The 16848-nt window shown below is 54.3% G+C and overlaps 1 protein-coding gene across 1 annotated transcript; it reads left to right on the forward strand.

The window, feature by feature from the left end:
- The first annotated feature begins 3322 nt into the window (after positions 1 to 3322).
- On the forward strand, positions 3323 to 14781 carry KCNK18 (potassium two pore domain channel subfamily K member 18). Its single transcript, XM_044236682.1, has 3 exons — positions 3323 to 3542; positions 6020 to 6148; positions 13985 to 14781. The coding sequence occupies exons 1-3, from the start codon at positions 3323 to 3325 to the stop codon at positions 14779 to 14781; spliced, it is 1146 nt and encodes a 381-aa protein (XP_044092617.1).
- Positions 14782 to 16848: the final 2067 nt, after the last annotated feature.

Consider the following 16848-nt stretch of genomic DNA (forward strand, 5'->3'; position numbering starts at 1 on the left):
GAGAGCACAATGTGGGGCTCAGTCTCAGTGCCCTGAGCCAAAGACAACTGCTTAACTGACTGAGCCATCCAGGCACCCCTGTTATGTTATGTTATGTTACGTTATTTATTTATTTATTTTACAGAGTGAGAAATCACAAGTAGGCAGAGAGGAGGTAGGTGGGGACGGGGGGGAAGCAGGCTCTCTGCTAAGGAGAGAGCCTGATGTGGGGCTCAATCCCAGGACCCTGAGATTGTGACCTGAGCCAAAGGCAGAGGCTTAACCCACTGAGCCAACCCAAGTGCCCCATGTTATTCTTTTTTATAGTATTCTGGATGCTTGAATTATGTATAAAAAAAAAAAGCCTTAAAAAGATAATGCAAATACACTTCATTACTCTAACCACCTCATGCTTTCACTTAGTTACACTGACCCCAAGCACATTAATAGCATTTAATAACAAATAACTTGTGTGTTCTTATCTTAAAATGTTGATTTTTGGCTTGAGTAAAGAACAATGGAGCACTCTACGGTGTTGTTCCAAAGTAACATCCAGGAGAGAAATCCCATGTTCATGGACTGGAAGGCTTAACACAGGGAAGATGTCAAGTGTCTTCCCATTGTTCTGTGGGTTTCATGCAGTTCCTGTTAAAATCCCAGCTAGGTTTTATGTAGCTATAGATGAGATTATTTTAAAACTTACATAGGGGGCGCCTGGGTGGCTCAGTGGGTTAAGCCACTGCCTTCGCTCGGGTCATGATCTCAGGGTCCTGGGATCGAGTCCCGCGTCGGGCTCTGTGCTCAGCGGGGAGCCTGCTTCCCTCTCTCTCTCTCTCTCTGCCTGCCTCTCTGTCTACTTGTGATCTCTCTCTGTCAAATAAATAAATAAAAAAATCTTAAAAAAAAAACTTACATAGAAATTCCTTTAAATAGTTCAAAAAATCTTAAGAAGAATAAGGTGGGAGAAATCACTGTACCTGATATTAAGGGCTACTACATAGCTATAGTAATCAGATAGTGCTGTATTAGTAGAAGGATAGACATCAGATCAATGGACCAGAATTAAGAAACCAGAAGTGTATTTACATAAATTCACTCAACAGATTTTTCATGAAAATGAAAAAACAATCCAACAGAGTTACAATAGACTTTCAATAAGTGGCACTGGAGCAATTTAGTGTCCATAGGCAAAAAAATCAACCTTGAACTAAGTGTGACATGTTTTGCAAAAATTAACTCATATGGATTATGGACTTAAATATAAGCAGAAAAACTATAAAACTATTAGAAGAAAACAGAAGAAAATCTTGGGGACCTAGGGCTAGGCAAAGAGTTCTTAAACTTGAACCCATCTAGGAGGCTAGCTACAAATGTTAAGTGTAAGGGTGGAGAGGCAGAACAGTTGGCTTGTTCTATGTTTGGAGATTTTTTCGTTCTTCAGGGCAGTAAAGAAGCAGTGAAGCATTGGTTGCTTTCTATTTCGCACTGAGAATTGCATGATCATAATCATATTCCTTTACTGTCTTCCATCTCTACAACTCTGGGCTCTGTAGAGGTCCTGATCCCCAAGGGGGACACATTCACCAGGAGAGCTAGTAAGGAAACCATTGAACTCTATGGCTGCTGTCGGGCACTTTAGTAGCCAGAAAGCAAGAAAAGGGTGATCAGCTTGTCAAGGGCAATTGCCTTGTCAGCAGGAGGAGGTAGGGCATCTTTCACACAATGGAGCCTGGAAGGAACTTGAGTGTGACTCAGGTGACCCACTTAGGTACCTCTTGGCACTTCTTACCCAACTGTGTCTTTGGATGGACAAAATAAGCAACTCCAACCTGAAAAAGATATGGTTACCATGGACTCGGATATCCCCAGGAATGAGGATTTGGGTCATGCCATTGGGTCAGCCATTGAGACAATAGAAGAGTTGGAAGAGGACAAGGGGATTTAGAATGGGTAGTGAAGGAAGGGGACGATGAGTATCATTGAAGCCCTGAGACCAACTGCAGCAGAGGCTGTAATCTGTCCGAGTAACCTCCGTCTTCTGTGTTTGCCTTCTGATGATCGATGTGATTTCATGGTAGCCACCCAAATTCGTTGTGCTTGCATGATCATTCCTCCAATGTTTTCAGTGCCCGAATTGTTGCACTGGTCAACACCTTCCACCTGCACACCATTGCTGTCATCACCAGGGGAAGTTTATCAGCTGGAAGGCCACCTCGAGCCAAGGGCTCTCTGTACACCTTCTCCCCACCAGCTGGCTCTTGGTCAACCCCATCCCAAACCTCCATCTTGGAGTTTGCTCTCACAGTACACGTTCGCTGCCAACTACCCCAGGTTGTGGATCCTCTACAAAGTGGACATAGAGAAATGGGATAAGAATTGCAAAACCTTTTCTGGGATGCAGGATGCGACTGAGAAAGCCTTCCGATCATGATGCAGAGCTGACAAAATCTCTGGCGGGCCAACGGGGAAGTTCTAGAACAAAGGTTGCAGGTTGGAGGAGTCCCTGGGGGGGGCACAGATGGAGGGAAGCTCTTATACCCCCACCGTGCGCAGTTATTGCACAGGGCTTCCCAGAGAAGAGGACTTGAAGGTTGAAGGATGAACAGCTGGAGGCTGTTGTGAACTGTGTTCCTTGAAGCTGCGCAGAGAATCCTTTTGTGAAGGGGGATCTGAATGGGCAACAGTCCCGTGCCTGTCACTGGCCATGTTTTTCCCATGGCAGAGATAGGGCACAGGGCACATTTCAAGCCCCTGCTTCTGCCATGTCTGCTAACAGCTGATTGGCTAGAGCAAATCACGTGGTCTAGATTTGCCCACCTTAAGGTCGTGGCGGGGGGCCTATGCTACAGGGGAGTGAAGAATTAGGACCAATAATTAGATCCGTACACAATCAAGCCTGGAGACCGTAGAGCTCTGGCCATACCCATGACTATTATTACTACCGGTCCAGGAAACCAGATACCACAGACAACCCTCGGGAAGGGCAATCACTTGACTGAAAACCAAAAGTCAGATTTGGTACCTGGAAGTCAAAATTGCAGCTTCCAGATGGGAAAGGCCAGAACACAGAGCTGCTCCCACAGCGTCACCCAAAGCCCCTGCAGGGCAGCTCTAGGCCAGTGGATCAATAGCAATTTGGGGTGCTGGGGGGCGCCATCTAAGTGACTGAACGTATGAGAACCGGCTGCCTCCCGGTCCTTGGGGAAGCACGCGCACCATCCACTTAGTGCTGGAGCCTGGCCATTCTCTGGGCACTCCCATTCCTCTCCTGTCCCTCCTCCTCCAGCCGGGGCTGCTCCTGCCTCTCCCACCAGCTCCTCCTGTTCTGAGCGCTCGTGGGAGGATGGAGGCTGCAGGGCCACCCCCGGCCAGGAAGTGCTTGCTGGAGGCCCTGGAGAAGCTTTTCCCTCGCTTCTGCTTCCTCTGCTCCCTGGTGACCTACGCACTGCTGGGTGCTGCCCTCTTCTCGGCCATCGAGGGTGGCCAGAAGCTGGGGCCAAATGACCCAGACTTTGAGGAGTTCTTGGTGGAGCTCTGTGGCATCCTGAAATGCAACAGAACAGGTAGGTGTCTCCTCTGGGCGGGGTGGGCCCTCCTCCATGGGGGGAGGCAGCCCCCAGTGAGCAGCGGGCTGGGAGCCCTCAGCTTGTATCCTTCCCGCCTCTGTGTGGGACCTTAGGCAAATGACTCCTCTCTGAGCCTCAGTTTTCCCCTCCATAAAACAGGGAAAACAAGAGTCTGTTAGGGTTGCTATGAAGAATGTAGGGAAAGCACTGAGCACCCAGTACGTGCTCGGGAAGGACCCGCTCCCTTCCCTTTGCCTCAGTTCCCAGCCCCACCCAGACGGACAGGTTCTGAGGAGGATGGATTGTCAGAGATTTGATGAGGTTGGTTGGGGGCCATGGGTGACCAGACTTGGGGTTGGGGGTTCCTAGGTGCTCCTCCAAATTATGCCTGCCCAGCCCCAGGACTCAGTCTACAGGAGCTAGGATTCAAGGGACAATCAAACCGGGCTTGGCCCCCCTGGAGGAGCCGCCTGGCCCTCTTCTCTCCCACTTCCTGTTCCCAGTGGCCTTTTCTACCTTTGGACTCAGGGGAGAGAATTGGTAACTTGGGTGCCTGGTTTCAATCCCGGTTGTTCCCCAACTTGCTGTGTGACCTGAAGCAGAGCTGTTGCTGTCTCTGGGTCTCAGTGTGCTGGACGGTGGGGGCCCAAAGTCTGAGGCCTGCCAATCATAGGGCCCTTGTGGGAAGCAGATTAAGAACATGAAGCCTCTTGAAAGGCATAAGGCACTTTTTCTGTCCTTACTGCGTTTCATTTGTCTTTAGTCATGTAGTCCTGCTCTGCCTTGTTCCCCAAAGTTTGCAAATATGTATTTCACAGACCAAAATAAAAATATAGAGAGTCCACAATTAAAAGACAAAGGAAAAACAGCCTCTACAAGTGAGGGGAAGGATGTCCCTGGTGTGACGGGTAAGTCATCAGCTGGGCTGCTCACGGCTCCCCCTTGGACCGGACCTTGCTTCTCCAGCAGGCTTTCAGGAGGCAGAGCCTCTCCTTCATGGAGGGTCCTGCTCCTTCTCTCTGCATCTCTACCAGACAGACACACGATGCTCAGTTGACCCAGGACATGTCCTCTGCCACCGCCCCTGCCCCCGCCAGGACACTGAGCCCTCCCCAGCTCTGAAGGCAACAAGTTCAGAGCTTCCCAGACCTGATCAGGCATCAGAATCATCCAGGGAGCTTGTCTGAAATACACATTTCCAGGCTCTTCTCCAAACCCACTTAATCAGGATTTCCAGAGCTGGGCTGAGAATCTTACAATGTTTCCCTGGTGATTCTGACGGAGAGAATACAATGGGAACACAGCACTGGGCCAACCCCATTTTGTGTTTGTTTTTTAAATAATCTCTGCACCCAATGTGGGGCTCGAACTCATGGCCCTGAGATCAAGAGAGTTGCGTGCTCTTCTGCCCGAGCCAGCCAGACGCCCCTCCCACCCTGTTTTTTTTTTTTTTTTTTTACTAATTTTTGTTGGAGATTTAAATGCCCGGTAAGTGCAGACCCAGTGCAGAACACATTCCTGCGTTATCGCACTTAGTCCTCACGTCACCCCCAGGGGTCTGTATGAACTGATCCCTTTCACAGATTTGGAAATGGAGGGTCTGGGAGTTAAGCAGCTGGCCAAGGTCACAAACTACGACGGGGAGCCAAGGATTCCACCCCAGGCGTTGGACTCCAGACCCCACTTGTCACCACAGCATGCTCCCTCCCTGATGGGGAAGGGCTCGGACAGAAGCATCCCGTCCACGGCTGTGGGACCTACCTAGGGTCAGAGCCGGCTCTAGAATGTCCAGACTCCCGGCTCGGCACCCTTTCACATGAGCAGTGAGCTCCCGCCGCATGCCAGGGTCTCAGGATGGCTCTGAGGTCCCAAAGCCCACTGCCCACCCAGGCCAACAGAGCTATTTGGGAACCTCCCTGAGGAACCAGGGCCCCAGTCGTGCTCAGCTCGCCCAGGGTCAGATGCTGTGAAAGCCACAGCTTCCCAGAAATCCTCAGGCGCCTCGCTGCCCACAGATCCCAGCATGAGTACCAAATGCCATCAGGCTTAATGACCTCCGGGAGTAGGGATGGTTTATATCCATATAAGAGCTTGCATTTCACAAGACCCATTTTGTTTTCAATTCTCAAAACCTTGTGAAAGAGACTGAGCAAAAGTAGAATGCCCCTTTGCAAAGCGAAAGACGCGGCGGCTCAGAAATTTCTGGAAGCCCCCTTAGGTCACACAGCAATCTTGTGCCAGGATTGAGGTTGTGCCAGACCCCTGGGGGCCTCTCCCTGGGGGCTCCTGTCACAGGGGACAAGGCCTTGTCATCTCCGCAGGAACTAAGTGCAGAGACAGCAAAAGCAGAACCAGGTTTTGGCATTAAGGGGCCACAAGGCAGGGGGGTCCTGTTCCCTGGGGAAGACCCCTGCATGTGGTGGGACTGTCTTGAGCAAAACCCACTTCCTCACTTTGGTCCTCTCTTTCCCCAGTGGAGGAAGGCAGGAAACGGGACCTCGGGGCGCTGCTGCAGAAGGTGAAGCCCCACTGGTTTAACGGGTTTGCAGACTGGTCCTTCCTGAGCTCGCTCTTTTTCTGCTGCACAGTGATCAGCACTGTGGGTAAGTCCCAGGGCAAGGGCAGGCCTCGGGGGGAGATGTCGGGGGAGCAAGAGGGAGCAGGGGGAGGCTGGGGCGCCTTGGTGGGGAGGTAGAATATTCAGTTCACTTGGTCAAGTAATGGTGCAGGAGGGCCGGCCCTGTGCCGGGTCCGCCGGGCCGAGGGGCCACGTAAATCTGCAGGACTGTGTTCCCTGCTAAGACGGGGGGTGGGGAGGGTGGAATTTGGAAGGACTGCCCTCCCTTCTGGTGGGTGCAGCCCCTTGCCCCTGGTGGAGGCCCCAGGGAGCAAGGTGTGGGTTGCCTTTCAGCCCCCTTCTGCCCCTTGGCTGAATGTTCTTGTACGAAACACCTCCTGCCATTGGTACCCGCCGGCCCAGGCTCCCGGGCGACCGGATGTGGTCAGCCTGTGATGTATTTGGGGTATCGTGAGGGCGCAGTGTAAGGGCAGCTGCCCCAGGCTTGGGGTGGTCCAAGAGGCGACACTTTAATGGTAAGAACACTTTAAAGGCTCCCAGGAGGGGATGTCGGCCAGGCTGAGTCAGGGAGAGCAGGAGGCGCCAGTGTGGGGGAACGTGGGCGTGAAGAGGCCACTCCAGGCCCGGTGTGGACCAAGGCCCAGTAACAGAAGGAATGGCGGGCATTGTAAGGAGGTTAATTAGGGGTCACGAGAGGTGGGAGGGAGAGGAGGGCCCAGTCCACGGGAAGACCCTGCAAGCTGGGCTAAGGAGTTTGGGTTGATCCTGAGGGCAGTGGGGAATGTCCTTTAAACAAGGGTAGAACACGTTAGCGCAGCGTTCCAGAAAGATCACCCCAGCTGTAGCATGGGGTGGGGGTGGGGGACAAGAAAGGGTAAGACTGGCAGCAGGGAGAGCAGTGGGGGGGCTTCTGTGGCCTCCGATGTGAGTGAGGATGGATCCTCATCCAGGACAGTGGTCACGAGGACAGAGAAGAGGGGTGGATTGGAGGAAGTCTTTGCAGGAAAGTCTGCAGTGTTCGGATACCTGCGGGAGGAGGAAAACATCAGTCTCTAGCTCTGCTGGGTGGGACCGACCGGCTGCGGGGAGGGTGGTGAAGACCCTGCGTCTGGGGGTGCAGGCAATGATTTGGGGCCAGTCAAGGTCAAGTCTCCAGGGGAGCTTCCAAGGGGAGACATGCAGCCTTGTTGGAAATGTGGGTCTGAGGCTCAGGGGTCTGGGCAAGGTTGGGGAGCTGGGTTTCAGAGTCACCAGCATATAGATGATAACTGACTCCCAGGGGAACAGAGGGGAGCACCGGAGGGGGGAGGCCTGGTGTGGGGAGGGGAGCTGGTGTCCCACAGCAGGACTGGGAGCACCGACAGTGAGGTGAGGGAGGAGGAAGGGCTGCGGTGGTAATGGGGACCAACAGCTACCCTCGGGGTACTAAGCTGCTTCTTTTAAAGCTCAGAGAGGTCTTATGAAGCAGGTGGGGGAGCCTGAGCCCAGAAAGGTGCTGTTAGGGGCCAAGGCCACACCGTGAGTAGAACTAGTGCCCATGAATAGGCCTCGAGACTCCAAGTCCAGTGCTGTTTCCCTAGACTAGCCTGCCGGTCTTGCAGGCCCGTGGGGGTGCCGCAGGGATGCTGCCTAGCCCCGCCCAGGGAGCCCCAGGGAGAGTCTTCCTGTGCCTGGGGCGCAGGGGCAGCTCAGATTCCCAGAGAGACGTTATGTCTGGCTGGAGTTGATGCCAGAGCCTGGAAGGAAAGGCACTTGGAGAGAAGGAGCCCACCTCACCCCATTACCTGCACTTTCTTAAGTGCGTCTTTAGCCCCAAAGCAAGGATTCCTTATGTGCAAATCATTGACCCAGGGCAGTCCTTCCGGAGCCCAGGGTAGAGGGGAGGGTGTGGGGCAGAGCTGACCCCTACAGTGCCCACGTACTCATTTAAAGGGGGCCCCAGGGGTGCCTGGGTGGCTCAGTCATGAAGGATCTGCCTTTGGCTCAGGTCATGATTCCAGGATCATGGGATCAAGCCCCGCATTGGGCTCCCTGCTCAGCGGGAAGCCTGCTTCTCCCTCTCCCACTCCCCCTGCTTGTGTTCTCTCTCTTGCTGTGTCTCTATCAAATAAATAAATAAATAAATAAATAAACAAATAATAAGATCTTTTAAAAAGAGGGGGAGCCCAGATCCTCTTCTCGGGGGCTGCACAAAGTGTGGTCTCCTGGGGGACAGCAGAAACAGACAGGAGTGGGGGGGCATGGCAGGAGCAGTGACCTCCTGAGCTAGGGACCTGGGGCTGCTCTTACACTTGGGTGCTGTGTCCCTGGGCCCCCCTCTGAGGATGCTTGAGGGACTAAGGGCCCCTGGCTTCCCTCCGAGCGCTGCAGCAGGCTGGGACAGGTTTGGGGGGCCGCACCAGGGCTGGCAGGAGTCTCCCCAGCTGGGGATGGGGTCACAGGAGGGCAGGTGGTGAGGCTGCCCTCAGCCAAGGCTCAGGAGCTCCTGGGTCAGCATCTCCACTGGGAGTGTGGCCCATGGCTCCACCCTGGCCCCTCTCGGCCAGTGAAAACGCCCCGGGGCCGGTCTTCATTCAAGAGAGTAGCAGTCCCTAAGAGGGATGGGCCTACAGGGGTCGCAGAGCCCCGGCTGTGGCTGCGGGCTGGCGCGGCAACCCCTTCCCACGTGGGGAGTGGAGCACCTGGACAGCCGTGGACCCTGGAGACTGGCCGTCTGGGGTCAGCGGTGTGACCATCAGGGAGCGATGTGGCCCTTCTGACTCCCTCGTCGGTAACGCCTCCCAGGCCTGCCCTGCGGGTCACCGTGAGGATAAGTGTAGGTGACGCCAGGATCCGCTCAGCTGCCGCTCACGGAAAATCCAACCCAACCGGCTTCAACCGCAGGGAGAACACGTTCCCTCCGGAGAAAGAAGTCCGTGGAGGCAGCTCCGGGGCCGGTCCACGTGTGGCTCGGCCGTGGCCTTGAGCCTCAGGTCCTCTCCCATCCTCCTTAGCGGCTCAGCAGGTCACCTGAGTCCCCTCCGGTCGCGCGGCACTGCTTGTGCGGCCGAGAAGGGGCTGGCCGTCCCCACCAGCAAAGAAACCCTTCCTAGAAACCCCCCACACCTGAGTCAGTCCTGGCAGATGACCAGAAGGACCTAGACCCATTGGATCTATCTCCAAATCGGGGGTGGGGGAGCAGCGGTACCCCAGGAAAGATGAAGGAATAGTTGCCGGAGTGAACACCCCGCGTCTGCGGCGACAGCTTCACGGACGGACGCGAAGCGCGTCCCCAGGTGGCTCCGTTCAGAGCCGGGCTCTTCCCCTCCTGGCGGCTACCGGCAGGGAGGGACCGGCAGAAAGAACACCGCTAACTACCGCCTTACTGGGCAATTCCCAGCACCGGGCATGGTGTGTCCAGCCTTTAGATGCACGATCTTATCTAAGCCTCATGACACGCCCGGCCTATGGGGCAGGAGCTGTGTCATTTAGCGGCGAGCGGAGGCTCTGGAGAGGGAGCTCAGAGCCCCCAAGGCAAGGCCTTTCCAGAGAGATCCACAGCTCAGTGGAGCAGCAGTGGTGGGGAAGCAGCAGCCTCAAGGAAGGTAGTGGAGATGAGCAAAGGGGTTCAGTTTGTTTTCCTTTTCCTGGAGAACTTCAGGGGATTAACCTAATGCCGGCTTTCTGGGCAGGCACCGTGGACGTCTCGAGCTAGATGATTCTTCGTGGTGGGGGCTGTGCTGGGCATTATAGGAAGATTAGCCGCATCTCTGGTCCCTACCCATCTGAGGGCCCTACTTCTTCTCCTGCTGTCTCCACATTGTCAAATGTCCCCTGGGAGGCAAAATTTTCCCCAATGAGAACTGATCGAATGCCGTGGTCTCTGGACCCATTAGCATGCATGAGCATCACCTGGGAACCTACTAGAAATGAGAATGAATTCTCAGGCCCCATCCTAGACCTGCTGAGCTGGAAACTATAGGTGTGGGGCCCAGAAATCTGTATTTAATAAGTTCTCCAGGTGATGCTGATGCACGCCAACATTTGCAAAGCACTGATGCGATTCGACGGTTCTCCGCCCTGACTGCACATTGCCTGGCTATCTTTTATGAGCTCCCAAGCCTGGACCCTGAGGCAATCAAGTCAGAGTCTCTAGGGACAAACCCAGGCCTCAGTATTTTTCAGAGCCCTCCAGGTGATTCTAATGGGAGCCCAGGCTGTGAACCACTGATCTAATGGAAATGCATTATCTTAGTTTAAGTCCCAAGAAAGCGAGGCTACCATCAAATCAATTAGGACATCATGCCGTCCCGTAATTACAAGTGGAAGAGGATGTTGGGGAGGTTCTCCGCTGCCTGTGATCAATAACAGTGTTTGAAGTGCTTCCTGCCCTCCATCTCTGGGCCACCCTTAATGCACCTGGCCTTGATGGGGAAAAAAAGGGCACCTGGCAGGTGTGAGGTTGGTCAGTCCCCAGTCATTTCCGACTGGGTCCGTCTCCTTGGATTAGAAAGTAAAGCGTGTGGGGGCTCTTCGGGGGCTCAGTCCGTTAAGCTTCGGACTCCTGATCTCAGGGTCAGGAGTTCAAGCCCCACATTGGACTCCATGCCGGGCGTGGAGCCTACTTAAAAAGAAAGAAAGTAAGTAAAGTGAATGGGTTATTAAATACAGCCCAAGTGGAGTGAACTAACCGTACTGGAATATATGAATACATTAAAAGAAATGATAGGATTTTCCGTTATGCATCTCAGCATTCAATAATGGGTACAGTTAATACAATTTCCTTCACAGGGGCCGCATACTCTCTCAGATTTGCTTCCTTGAAGCGTTTTCTGAAAAATGGCATAGCTCCTAGATTCAACGTGTTCTACCTCGAGGCGGCCACCTCTAGTTTAAACCTGCTAAATTCACCCTTGCCAAGGAGAACACTTGGGGGGGGGGCGGGTGGACAGGGAAGCCTTCAGCTAAGGGGTGCACGCCCTTGTCGGCTTTGAGCTGTGCCACCGCAGACAGGTCCCCTGACTTCCCTGTTCTTTGTCCACTAAATGATGGTAATAATGATGGTTGTTGGCATGAGGGATTTTGCAATGCAGGGAATTTTCACTCTAAAAGGTACTTTATTCTAGCAATGGAATGTTCTTTTCCTTAAAATAGATCTGATGCTGGGACCCTATCCTAGAAGCCGAGAGGTTTCCCCTGCGGAGGGTCACCTGACTCACCTGGGGGTGCACAAGAACCCAAGGGGCTTCTCCACCATCTCGAAAACAGGGTGGCCCCCCTCTCTGGGCCCTCATGGCTGCTGGGGACCTGCTAAGCACTGGTGGCTGCATGAGGCTCATGAAAAGCTTTGGCCCAAGCATCTTCGTTGACACCCGGGGCTCCATGGCCAGGTCTGAGCTCCTTCCTCTCCACAAGAGGCTCCAGGTGCCCTCATCCCCCATCGTCCCTGCTCCAGAGAATCTTTCCATACCTTCCTTCATGGCTGGAGTGACCAGCTGCCCAGTTTGCCTGGGACTCCCACAGTCTTAGCACAGAAACCCCTCCGTCCTAGGCAAACTGGGCAGATGGTCATCCCAGCCGTGGCCCACCTGTGTTCCTCTTCTCCACCTTTTCCCCTTCAAGACCACACCCCCACCTTCATTGCCTCCGGGCTTCTTGGCTTTCACTGAAGACTGGGCGGGGCTCTGAGGCCACCTGTGCAACCTCTTCTCCTAGAGGCGACGGTTAGAGCTACTAGAAACTCTCAGGGACAAGGAAGGGAAACAGAGGCATTTGGAACCCTTGGCACTGTCTCAGCAAGTCCTGCCCCCTGAAACAAACCTGGGTTTCTGATGGGAGGGTTAGCCCATCAGACGCGGCCCCCATTCCTGTCCCCTGGTGTATACACCTGTTGGGTCCTCACAATGCTATGGATGGTGGAGAGCTAAGCTCAGGGCCTTGCTTTCTTCCCAGCTAGGAGCCCTAAAGGGCAGGACCTCTGCCCGTTTCCCACTGTACCCCCAAGCCCACCTGCAAGTGCCAGGCATGAAGTAGGTGCTCAATAAAGGCAAGTCCAGGAGGAGCGCCTTGTTCTAATCGCTCAAGGGACAGTGTGCTCTTTTACGTTCTGTGGTTGATCTCTACCTGCCGCAGCGAGTCACCAGTGTGGCTACGTGATTCACATCTGCCTCTCTCCCTACACCAGAAGCTCGGCGAGGTGGGATTCCGTATCTGCTCTGCTCACCACGGTGTCCCCAGCGCATGCAGTAAGCACTCAATGTGTACATACGCTATGAGGGCACATTCAGATTGAACTGCCCCTGCCACCAAATGCCACCAATGTGCGTCGTGGAATTAGTCAAGGGGGGTGTGGAGTGCTCTGGGATGGATGCCAACCGATGAGACCGTTTGAGGTCCGCAGCGCTGTCCGGGGACCCTGGTGTTGGGGGGGACCCGGACGCGTGCCTGCCGCTGGAAGGCAGAGCCTGAGGCCAGAGCTGGCCACCGGGAGCCGGGAGCCCGGGCTGGGGTTTAGCCAGCCAGAGGAGCAAGTGCGTCATGTCAATTTGCATCATTGGCCTAGGCTTTTCTGTATTAATCATCCTTTATGACATAAAAAATTAAACACAGGCATTTAATACAAAAGCATTTCCCTCACTCTGTTGAGGTCACTGAGCTCGTTCCCTCCAGAAGCTCCTGCTGCCCGGCCCGTGGAGTTTGAGGCCTCTCTGTTCTGGCCCCGCAGTCGATGGGAGGGTCGGGGCTGGGGTAATGGGAGGGGGGCGGCGCCTGAAGAGCACGGAAAAGCCTCAGCCCACCCTCCCTTTGCTTGGCTGACTGGTTTGTAAGAATGGCAAGGTCCCACCCCCTTGGGTGCTCCAATGCCGGTGTGACAAGTCTAAGGGCTTGACTGCCAACTCCACTCTTCGTCCCTGAACGCTCTTGGCTGGGTTGCTGCATTTCTCCAAGCCTCAGTTTCCCCACCTGCGAACGGTGATAACATCTGCCTCTGCAGGGGGGCCGCTGCCAGCCCACAGTAAGCACCACCGGCAGTGTGGATCAGCCCGAGCATGGGGACGCCGGCATTTCTCAGCTTCGCCCGACGGGTCAGGCCCTGGTCTCACGTCATCCTTCCAGGGGGTCAATATACAAAGCGGGGGTTGCCGCCCTGTGTTGTGGGCAAGAAACTTGACCACGTGAGCGCAAACCCAGTAAGGTTCTAGTAAATGGCAGAGCTGGGATTCGAACGCAGGGTGGTAAGAGTCTCGACGCTGGGATCCTTACCACTTCACTAGCGTTGGTGAACGTGTTGGTCTAATCTGCTAAACCTCAGTGGCTCCGAGGGCAGCAACTTGTGTCTCACACCGTCCATCCTTCCACTGTCCCTCATGCTATGTACAGTGCTGTATACTGTTGGCGTATACTAAAGGCCCATTATGGAGGAACAAATAAAGGAGGGGGCCAGACATCCCGGGGAGGACAAGGGTGGCTTCTTAAAAACAGGTGCTTTTGTGGAGGATGGAGGAGGAGGTGGTCCTGATGGCAGAGCCTCCCCCTGCCTCCCCCCTGCATGCGTCCTGCCATGTGGATGTTTAGAAATGGCCGCGGCAGAGTGAAAAGCGATCAGCTCACCCCCAGACATGCTTGTCCCCCCTGCCAAGGACGTCTTGGGTCCAAGATCCGGACGTGCCATGCTCCTTCTCCTAAAGAGAGGCTGAGTCTCCCCTGTCACTGCCCCCAGCAAAGCAAGCCCAAGGCCAGATGGCCGGTGAATGCATTAAGATGAGTATTTTCAAACACATTGTGTAAACAAGGAAGAGAAATGGCAGAAGGTCTCTTGAAAGCTTTTTCGGGGGAGGGGGAAGAGCAGACAACCATTCCTGGGCTCTGTGCTCTCTTTCAGGTTACGGCCACATCTACCCCGTCACCAGGCTCGGCAAATATCTGTGCATGCTCTACGCACTCTTTGGCATCCCCCTGATGTTCCTAGTCCTCACGGACATGGGTGACATCTTGGCCACCCTCCTGTCTACATCTTACAATCGGTTCCAAAAACTCCCATTCTTCCCTCCTCCCCTTCGCCGGTGGTGCTCCCGCCTGCTCTGCAGAAGGCCGGCCACCAAGCCCGTGGCCGAAGCTGTCCCCAGGATCGTCATAGACGCCCAAGAGCTTCCGGGTCCCAAACCCGGCCCGTGTCCCTCCGCCCCAAGCAGCAACACGGATCTGTTCGAGAGACTGCTTGCACGAGAGACACAGAACACGCTGCCCCCACCCCCGCGGGCCGTGGAGAGGAGTAACTCGTGTCCCGAGCTGGTGTCAGGGCGACTCTCCTACTCGGTCATCAGCAACCTGGATCAGGTGGGACGGCAGGTGGAGAAGCTGGACGTGCCCCTCCCGGTCATCGCCCTCCTCGTGTTCGCCTACATTTCCTGTGCGGCCGCCATCCTCCCCATCTGGGAGAAGCAGCTGGACTTCGAGAACGCCTTCTATTTCTGCTTCGTCACGCTGACCACCATTGGGTTCGGGGACACCGTTTTAGAGCACCCGCATTTCTTCTTGTTCTTCTCCATTTATATCATCATTGGGATGGAGATCGTGTGCATTGCTTTCAAGTTGGTACAAAACAGGCTGGTTCACATCTACAAAAACTTCATGCTGTTCTTTGCAAAAGGGGTATTTTACCAGCCTGTTAAAAAGTGAGATCTCTGCCATCTCTTGTGTGACAGACGCCAGCCAGAGCTGGTCTCTTCACGTTGTCTTTGGGGGTCCAGGGTAGTTAGAACTGGTGTCCCTGCAGCCTGTCCCCTGAGACCTTGGGGCTTAGAGACAAATCCTGCATGAGGGCTGATTTTGATCCTGACGCCCAGCGGAAGCGTGGCCAATGCCCTTCATATCAAAACGTTAGACAAAAACTATCACCATCCTCCAAAGCCCAGTTAATGGGAGCCCCATCTTCATTTTTCAAACGTCCCACCTGTTGTAGAGGAAAATACCTTACGAATGTCATCGCTTCTCTTGAGTCACCAGAAAAAAACCACCTTTGCTCTTGCAGTTTGTACTTTCAGCTCAGTTAAAATCTGCCCGAGCTCCTCCCTGTTCACCCTCGATGAAACAGCGAGTCTGACCATCCTCTTCTCTTGAACGGCTTCCTGGATGTGTGCCAGGTCAGCCCAATCCCAGCCCACGCAAGATACACTGAGGCCAGGGTGGGATTGTCACCAGTGTCCCCATGGGCCTGGGATACTCCGACTGCTGGATTCTGTACAGACCAGTGTTCTCACTCAGGTGGAAAGCTGGTGCTTCCTGAGTGAGGAGCGCGTGCAAATGTTGATGCTTCGAGGGGGTGACTGGTACAGGAGGGGCCGGCTCTCAGCGGGGGGATACGTGCCTGAGCTGTTCCTGACTGAGTTGGCACGTGAATGAGCTGGGCTGTGTAGCAGATGCTGTGGGTGCCCCACTCTTATGCCCTGGGACTCCAGCTTTCTTTGCCCGAGGAGTGTTCCTAAAGCATGGGCGTAGGTGGGGCAGGCTAGAAGTGTCAGGGGTGAGCCCTCCTGGGTGCACCCCACGGTCAACAGCTGAGGAGCAGGTGGGTGGATGGTGCCCAACAGCCTGCCCCTCCCATGGGCTGACTGTGGGTCGGACTCAACACCGTCTCCCCAAGTTCCCCAGTGGAATGGAGCCTCCGTTGCTCATCTGTACCCCCTGTCTTGGCCTCCTTTGTCTTGGTTTCATTTTTCCATTCCTCTTGAGGTCACTGCCAATGACCCACCTGCACACGCATCCTTGTCCTAGAGTCATTCCCGGGAAGCCCAGCGGGGGAAAGGCTGTAATAAGTCAGGGTTGGGGCAGGACAGGCTTGGGGCAGGACAAGTCTTCCTAGTTCCTTGACTGGTTCCATGTCCTAAGACATGAGAAAGTCTCTTATTTCAGAGAATCAGTGTTTCTGGAAAACTTCTTTGAGAGGATCTTGGAAATCCGGTGATTCGCAAAATGAGTCCGTGGGTAAGTGGTGAACCTTGCTCCGAGGTATAGCACGAAAATCACAAAAACCAATAAGAAGTGCTGGGAGGTTCCAGTTAGAAAGGAAAGGAAGCACCTACCTTTTGCACCTTTTCTGGTGTGCCTTGGCGTCAGGTCACTGCCAAGGGCCAGCTCTCAGACCGGCCTCGGGTCTTCCTTTCTGGATCTTTCCTCCTCCTCCCCACAACCACGAGGTTCCTGCCCTTTCCACTCTTTAAGACCTGCCCCAGGAAAGGGAATTGACAAGGGATAAGCAAGAACCATGGAGAGACAGAAAGCCCCGAAAACGGGATTTTAGGCAGCGGCTCATCAGGATTAGGATTTTTATGGGGTTTCTTAACCTCCCTGAAACCACAGAGGCCCGGGGGCAGCAAAGTCCCCTTGAACTCAAGAGTCAATCTGGATGGGCCTCCCGGATGGGAGCACACGATCGGACCGGAGGGTTCTTCAAGGTTCACTGAGTTCTACAAACATTTCTGGAGTGATTGCTGCTTTCCACTCGCAAGGAGGATTCCAAAGATGATGCGGGTACACCCTCAGAAGCATGGGGGTAATTACAGGTGGTTTCGAATCTCGGCCTCTCCCTTCTGGAGGCAAAGGTATGTCCTGTTCCAATGCAAACATGTGCGGTCTGTCAGGGACACATTTTTACGTAGATTAAGCATCGCGATCATTTGCTAAGTGGACTTGCTAGTGGGTGGTCTTCGGCGGTTCTGGGAAATGGCCCCGCATGCCTTCCTGCTC

Source organism: Neovison vison, chromosome 2 (genome assembly GCF_020171115.1).
Source record: "Neovison vison isolate M4711 chromosome 2, ASM_NN_V1, whole genome shotgun sequence".
NCBI classification, from domain to species: domain Eukaryota; kingdom Metazoa; phylum Chordata; class Mammalia; order Carnivora; family Mustelidae; genus Neogale; species Neogale vison.

Excerpts from the sequence above, each read along its gene's own strand:
- KCNK18 (XM_044236682.1), top strand. The coding sequence starts at position 3,323 with ATGGAGGCTGCAGGGCCACCCCCGGCCAGGAAGTGCTTGCTGGAGGCC. Across the intron at positions 3,543-6,019 it reads CCTGAAATGCAACAGAACAG|TGGAGGAAGGCAGGAAACGG; the intron begins GTAGGTGTCTCC and ends CTCTTTCCCCAG. Across the intron at positions 6,149-13,984 it reads CACAGTGATCAGCACTGTGG|GTTACGGCCACATCTACCCC; the intron begins GTAAGTCCCAGG and ends GCTCTCTTTCAG.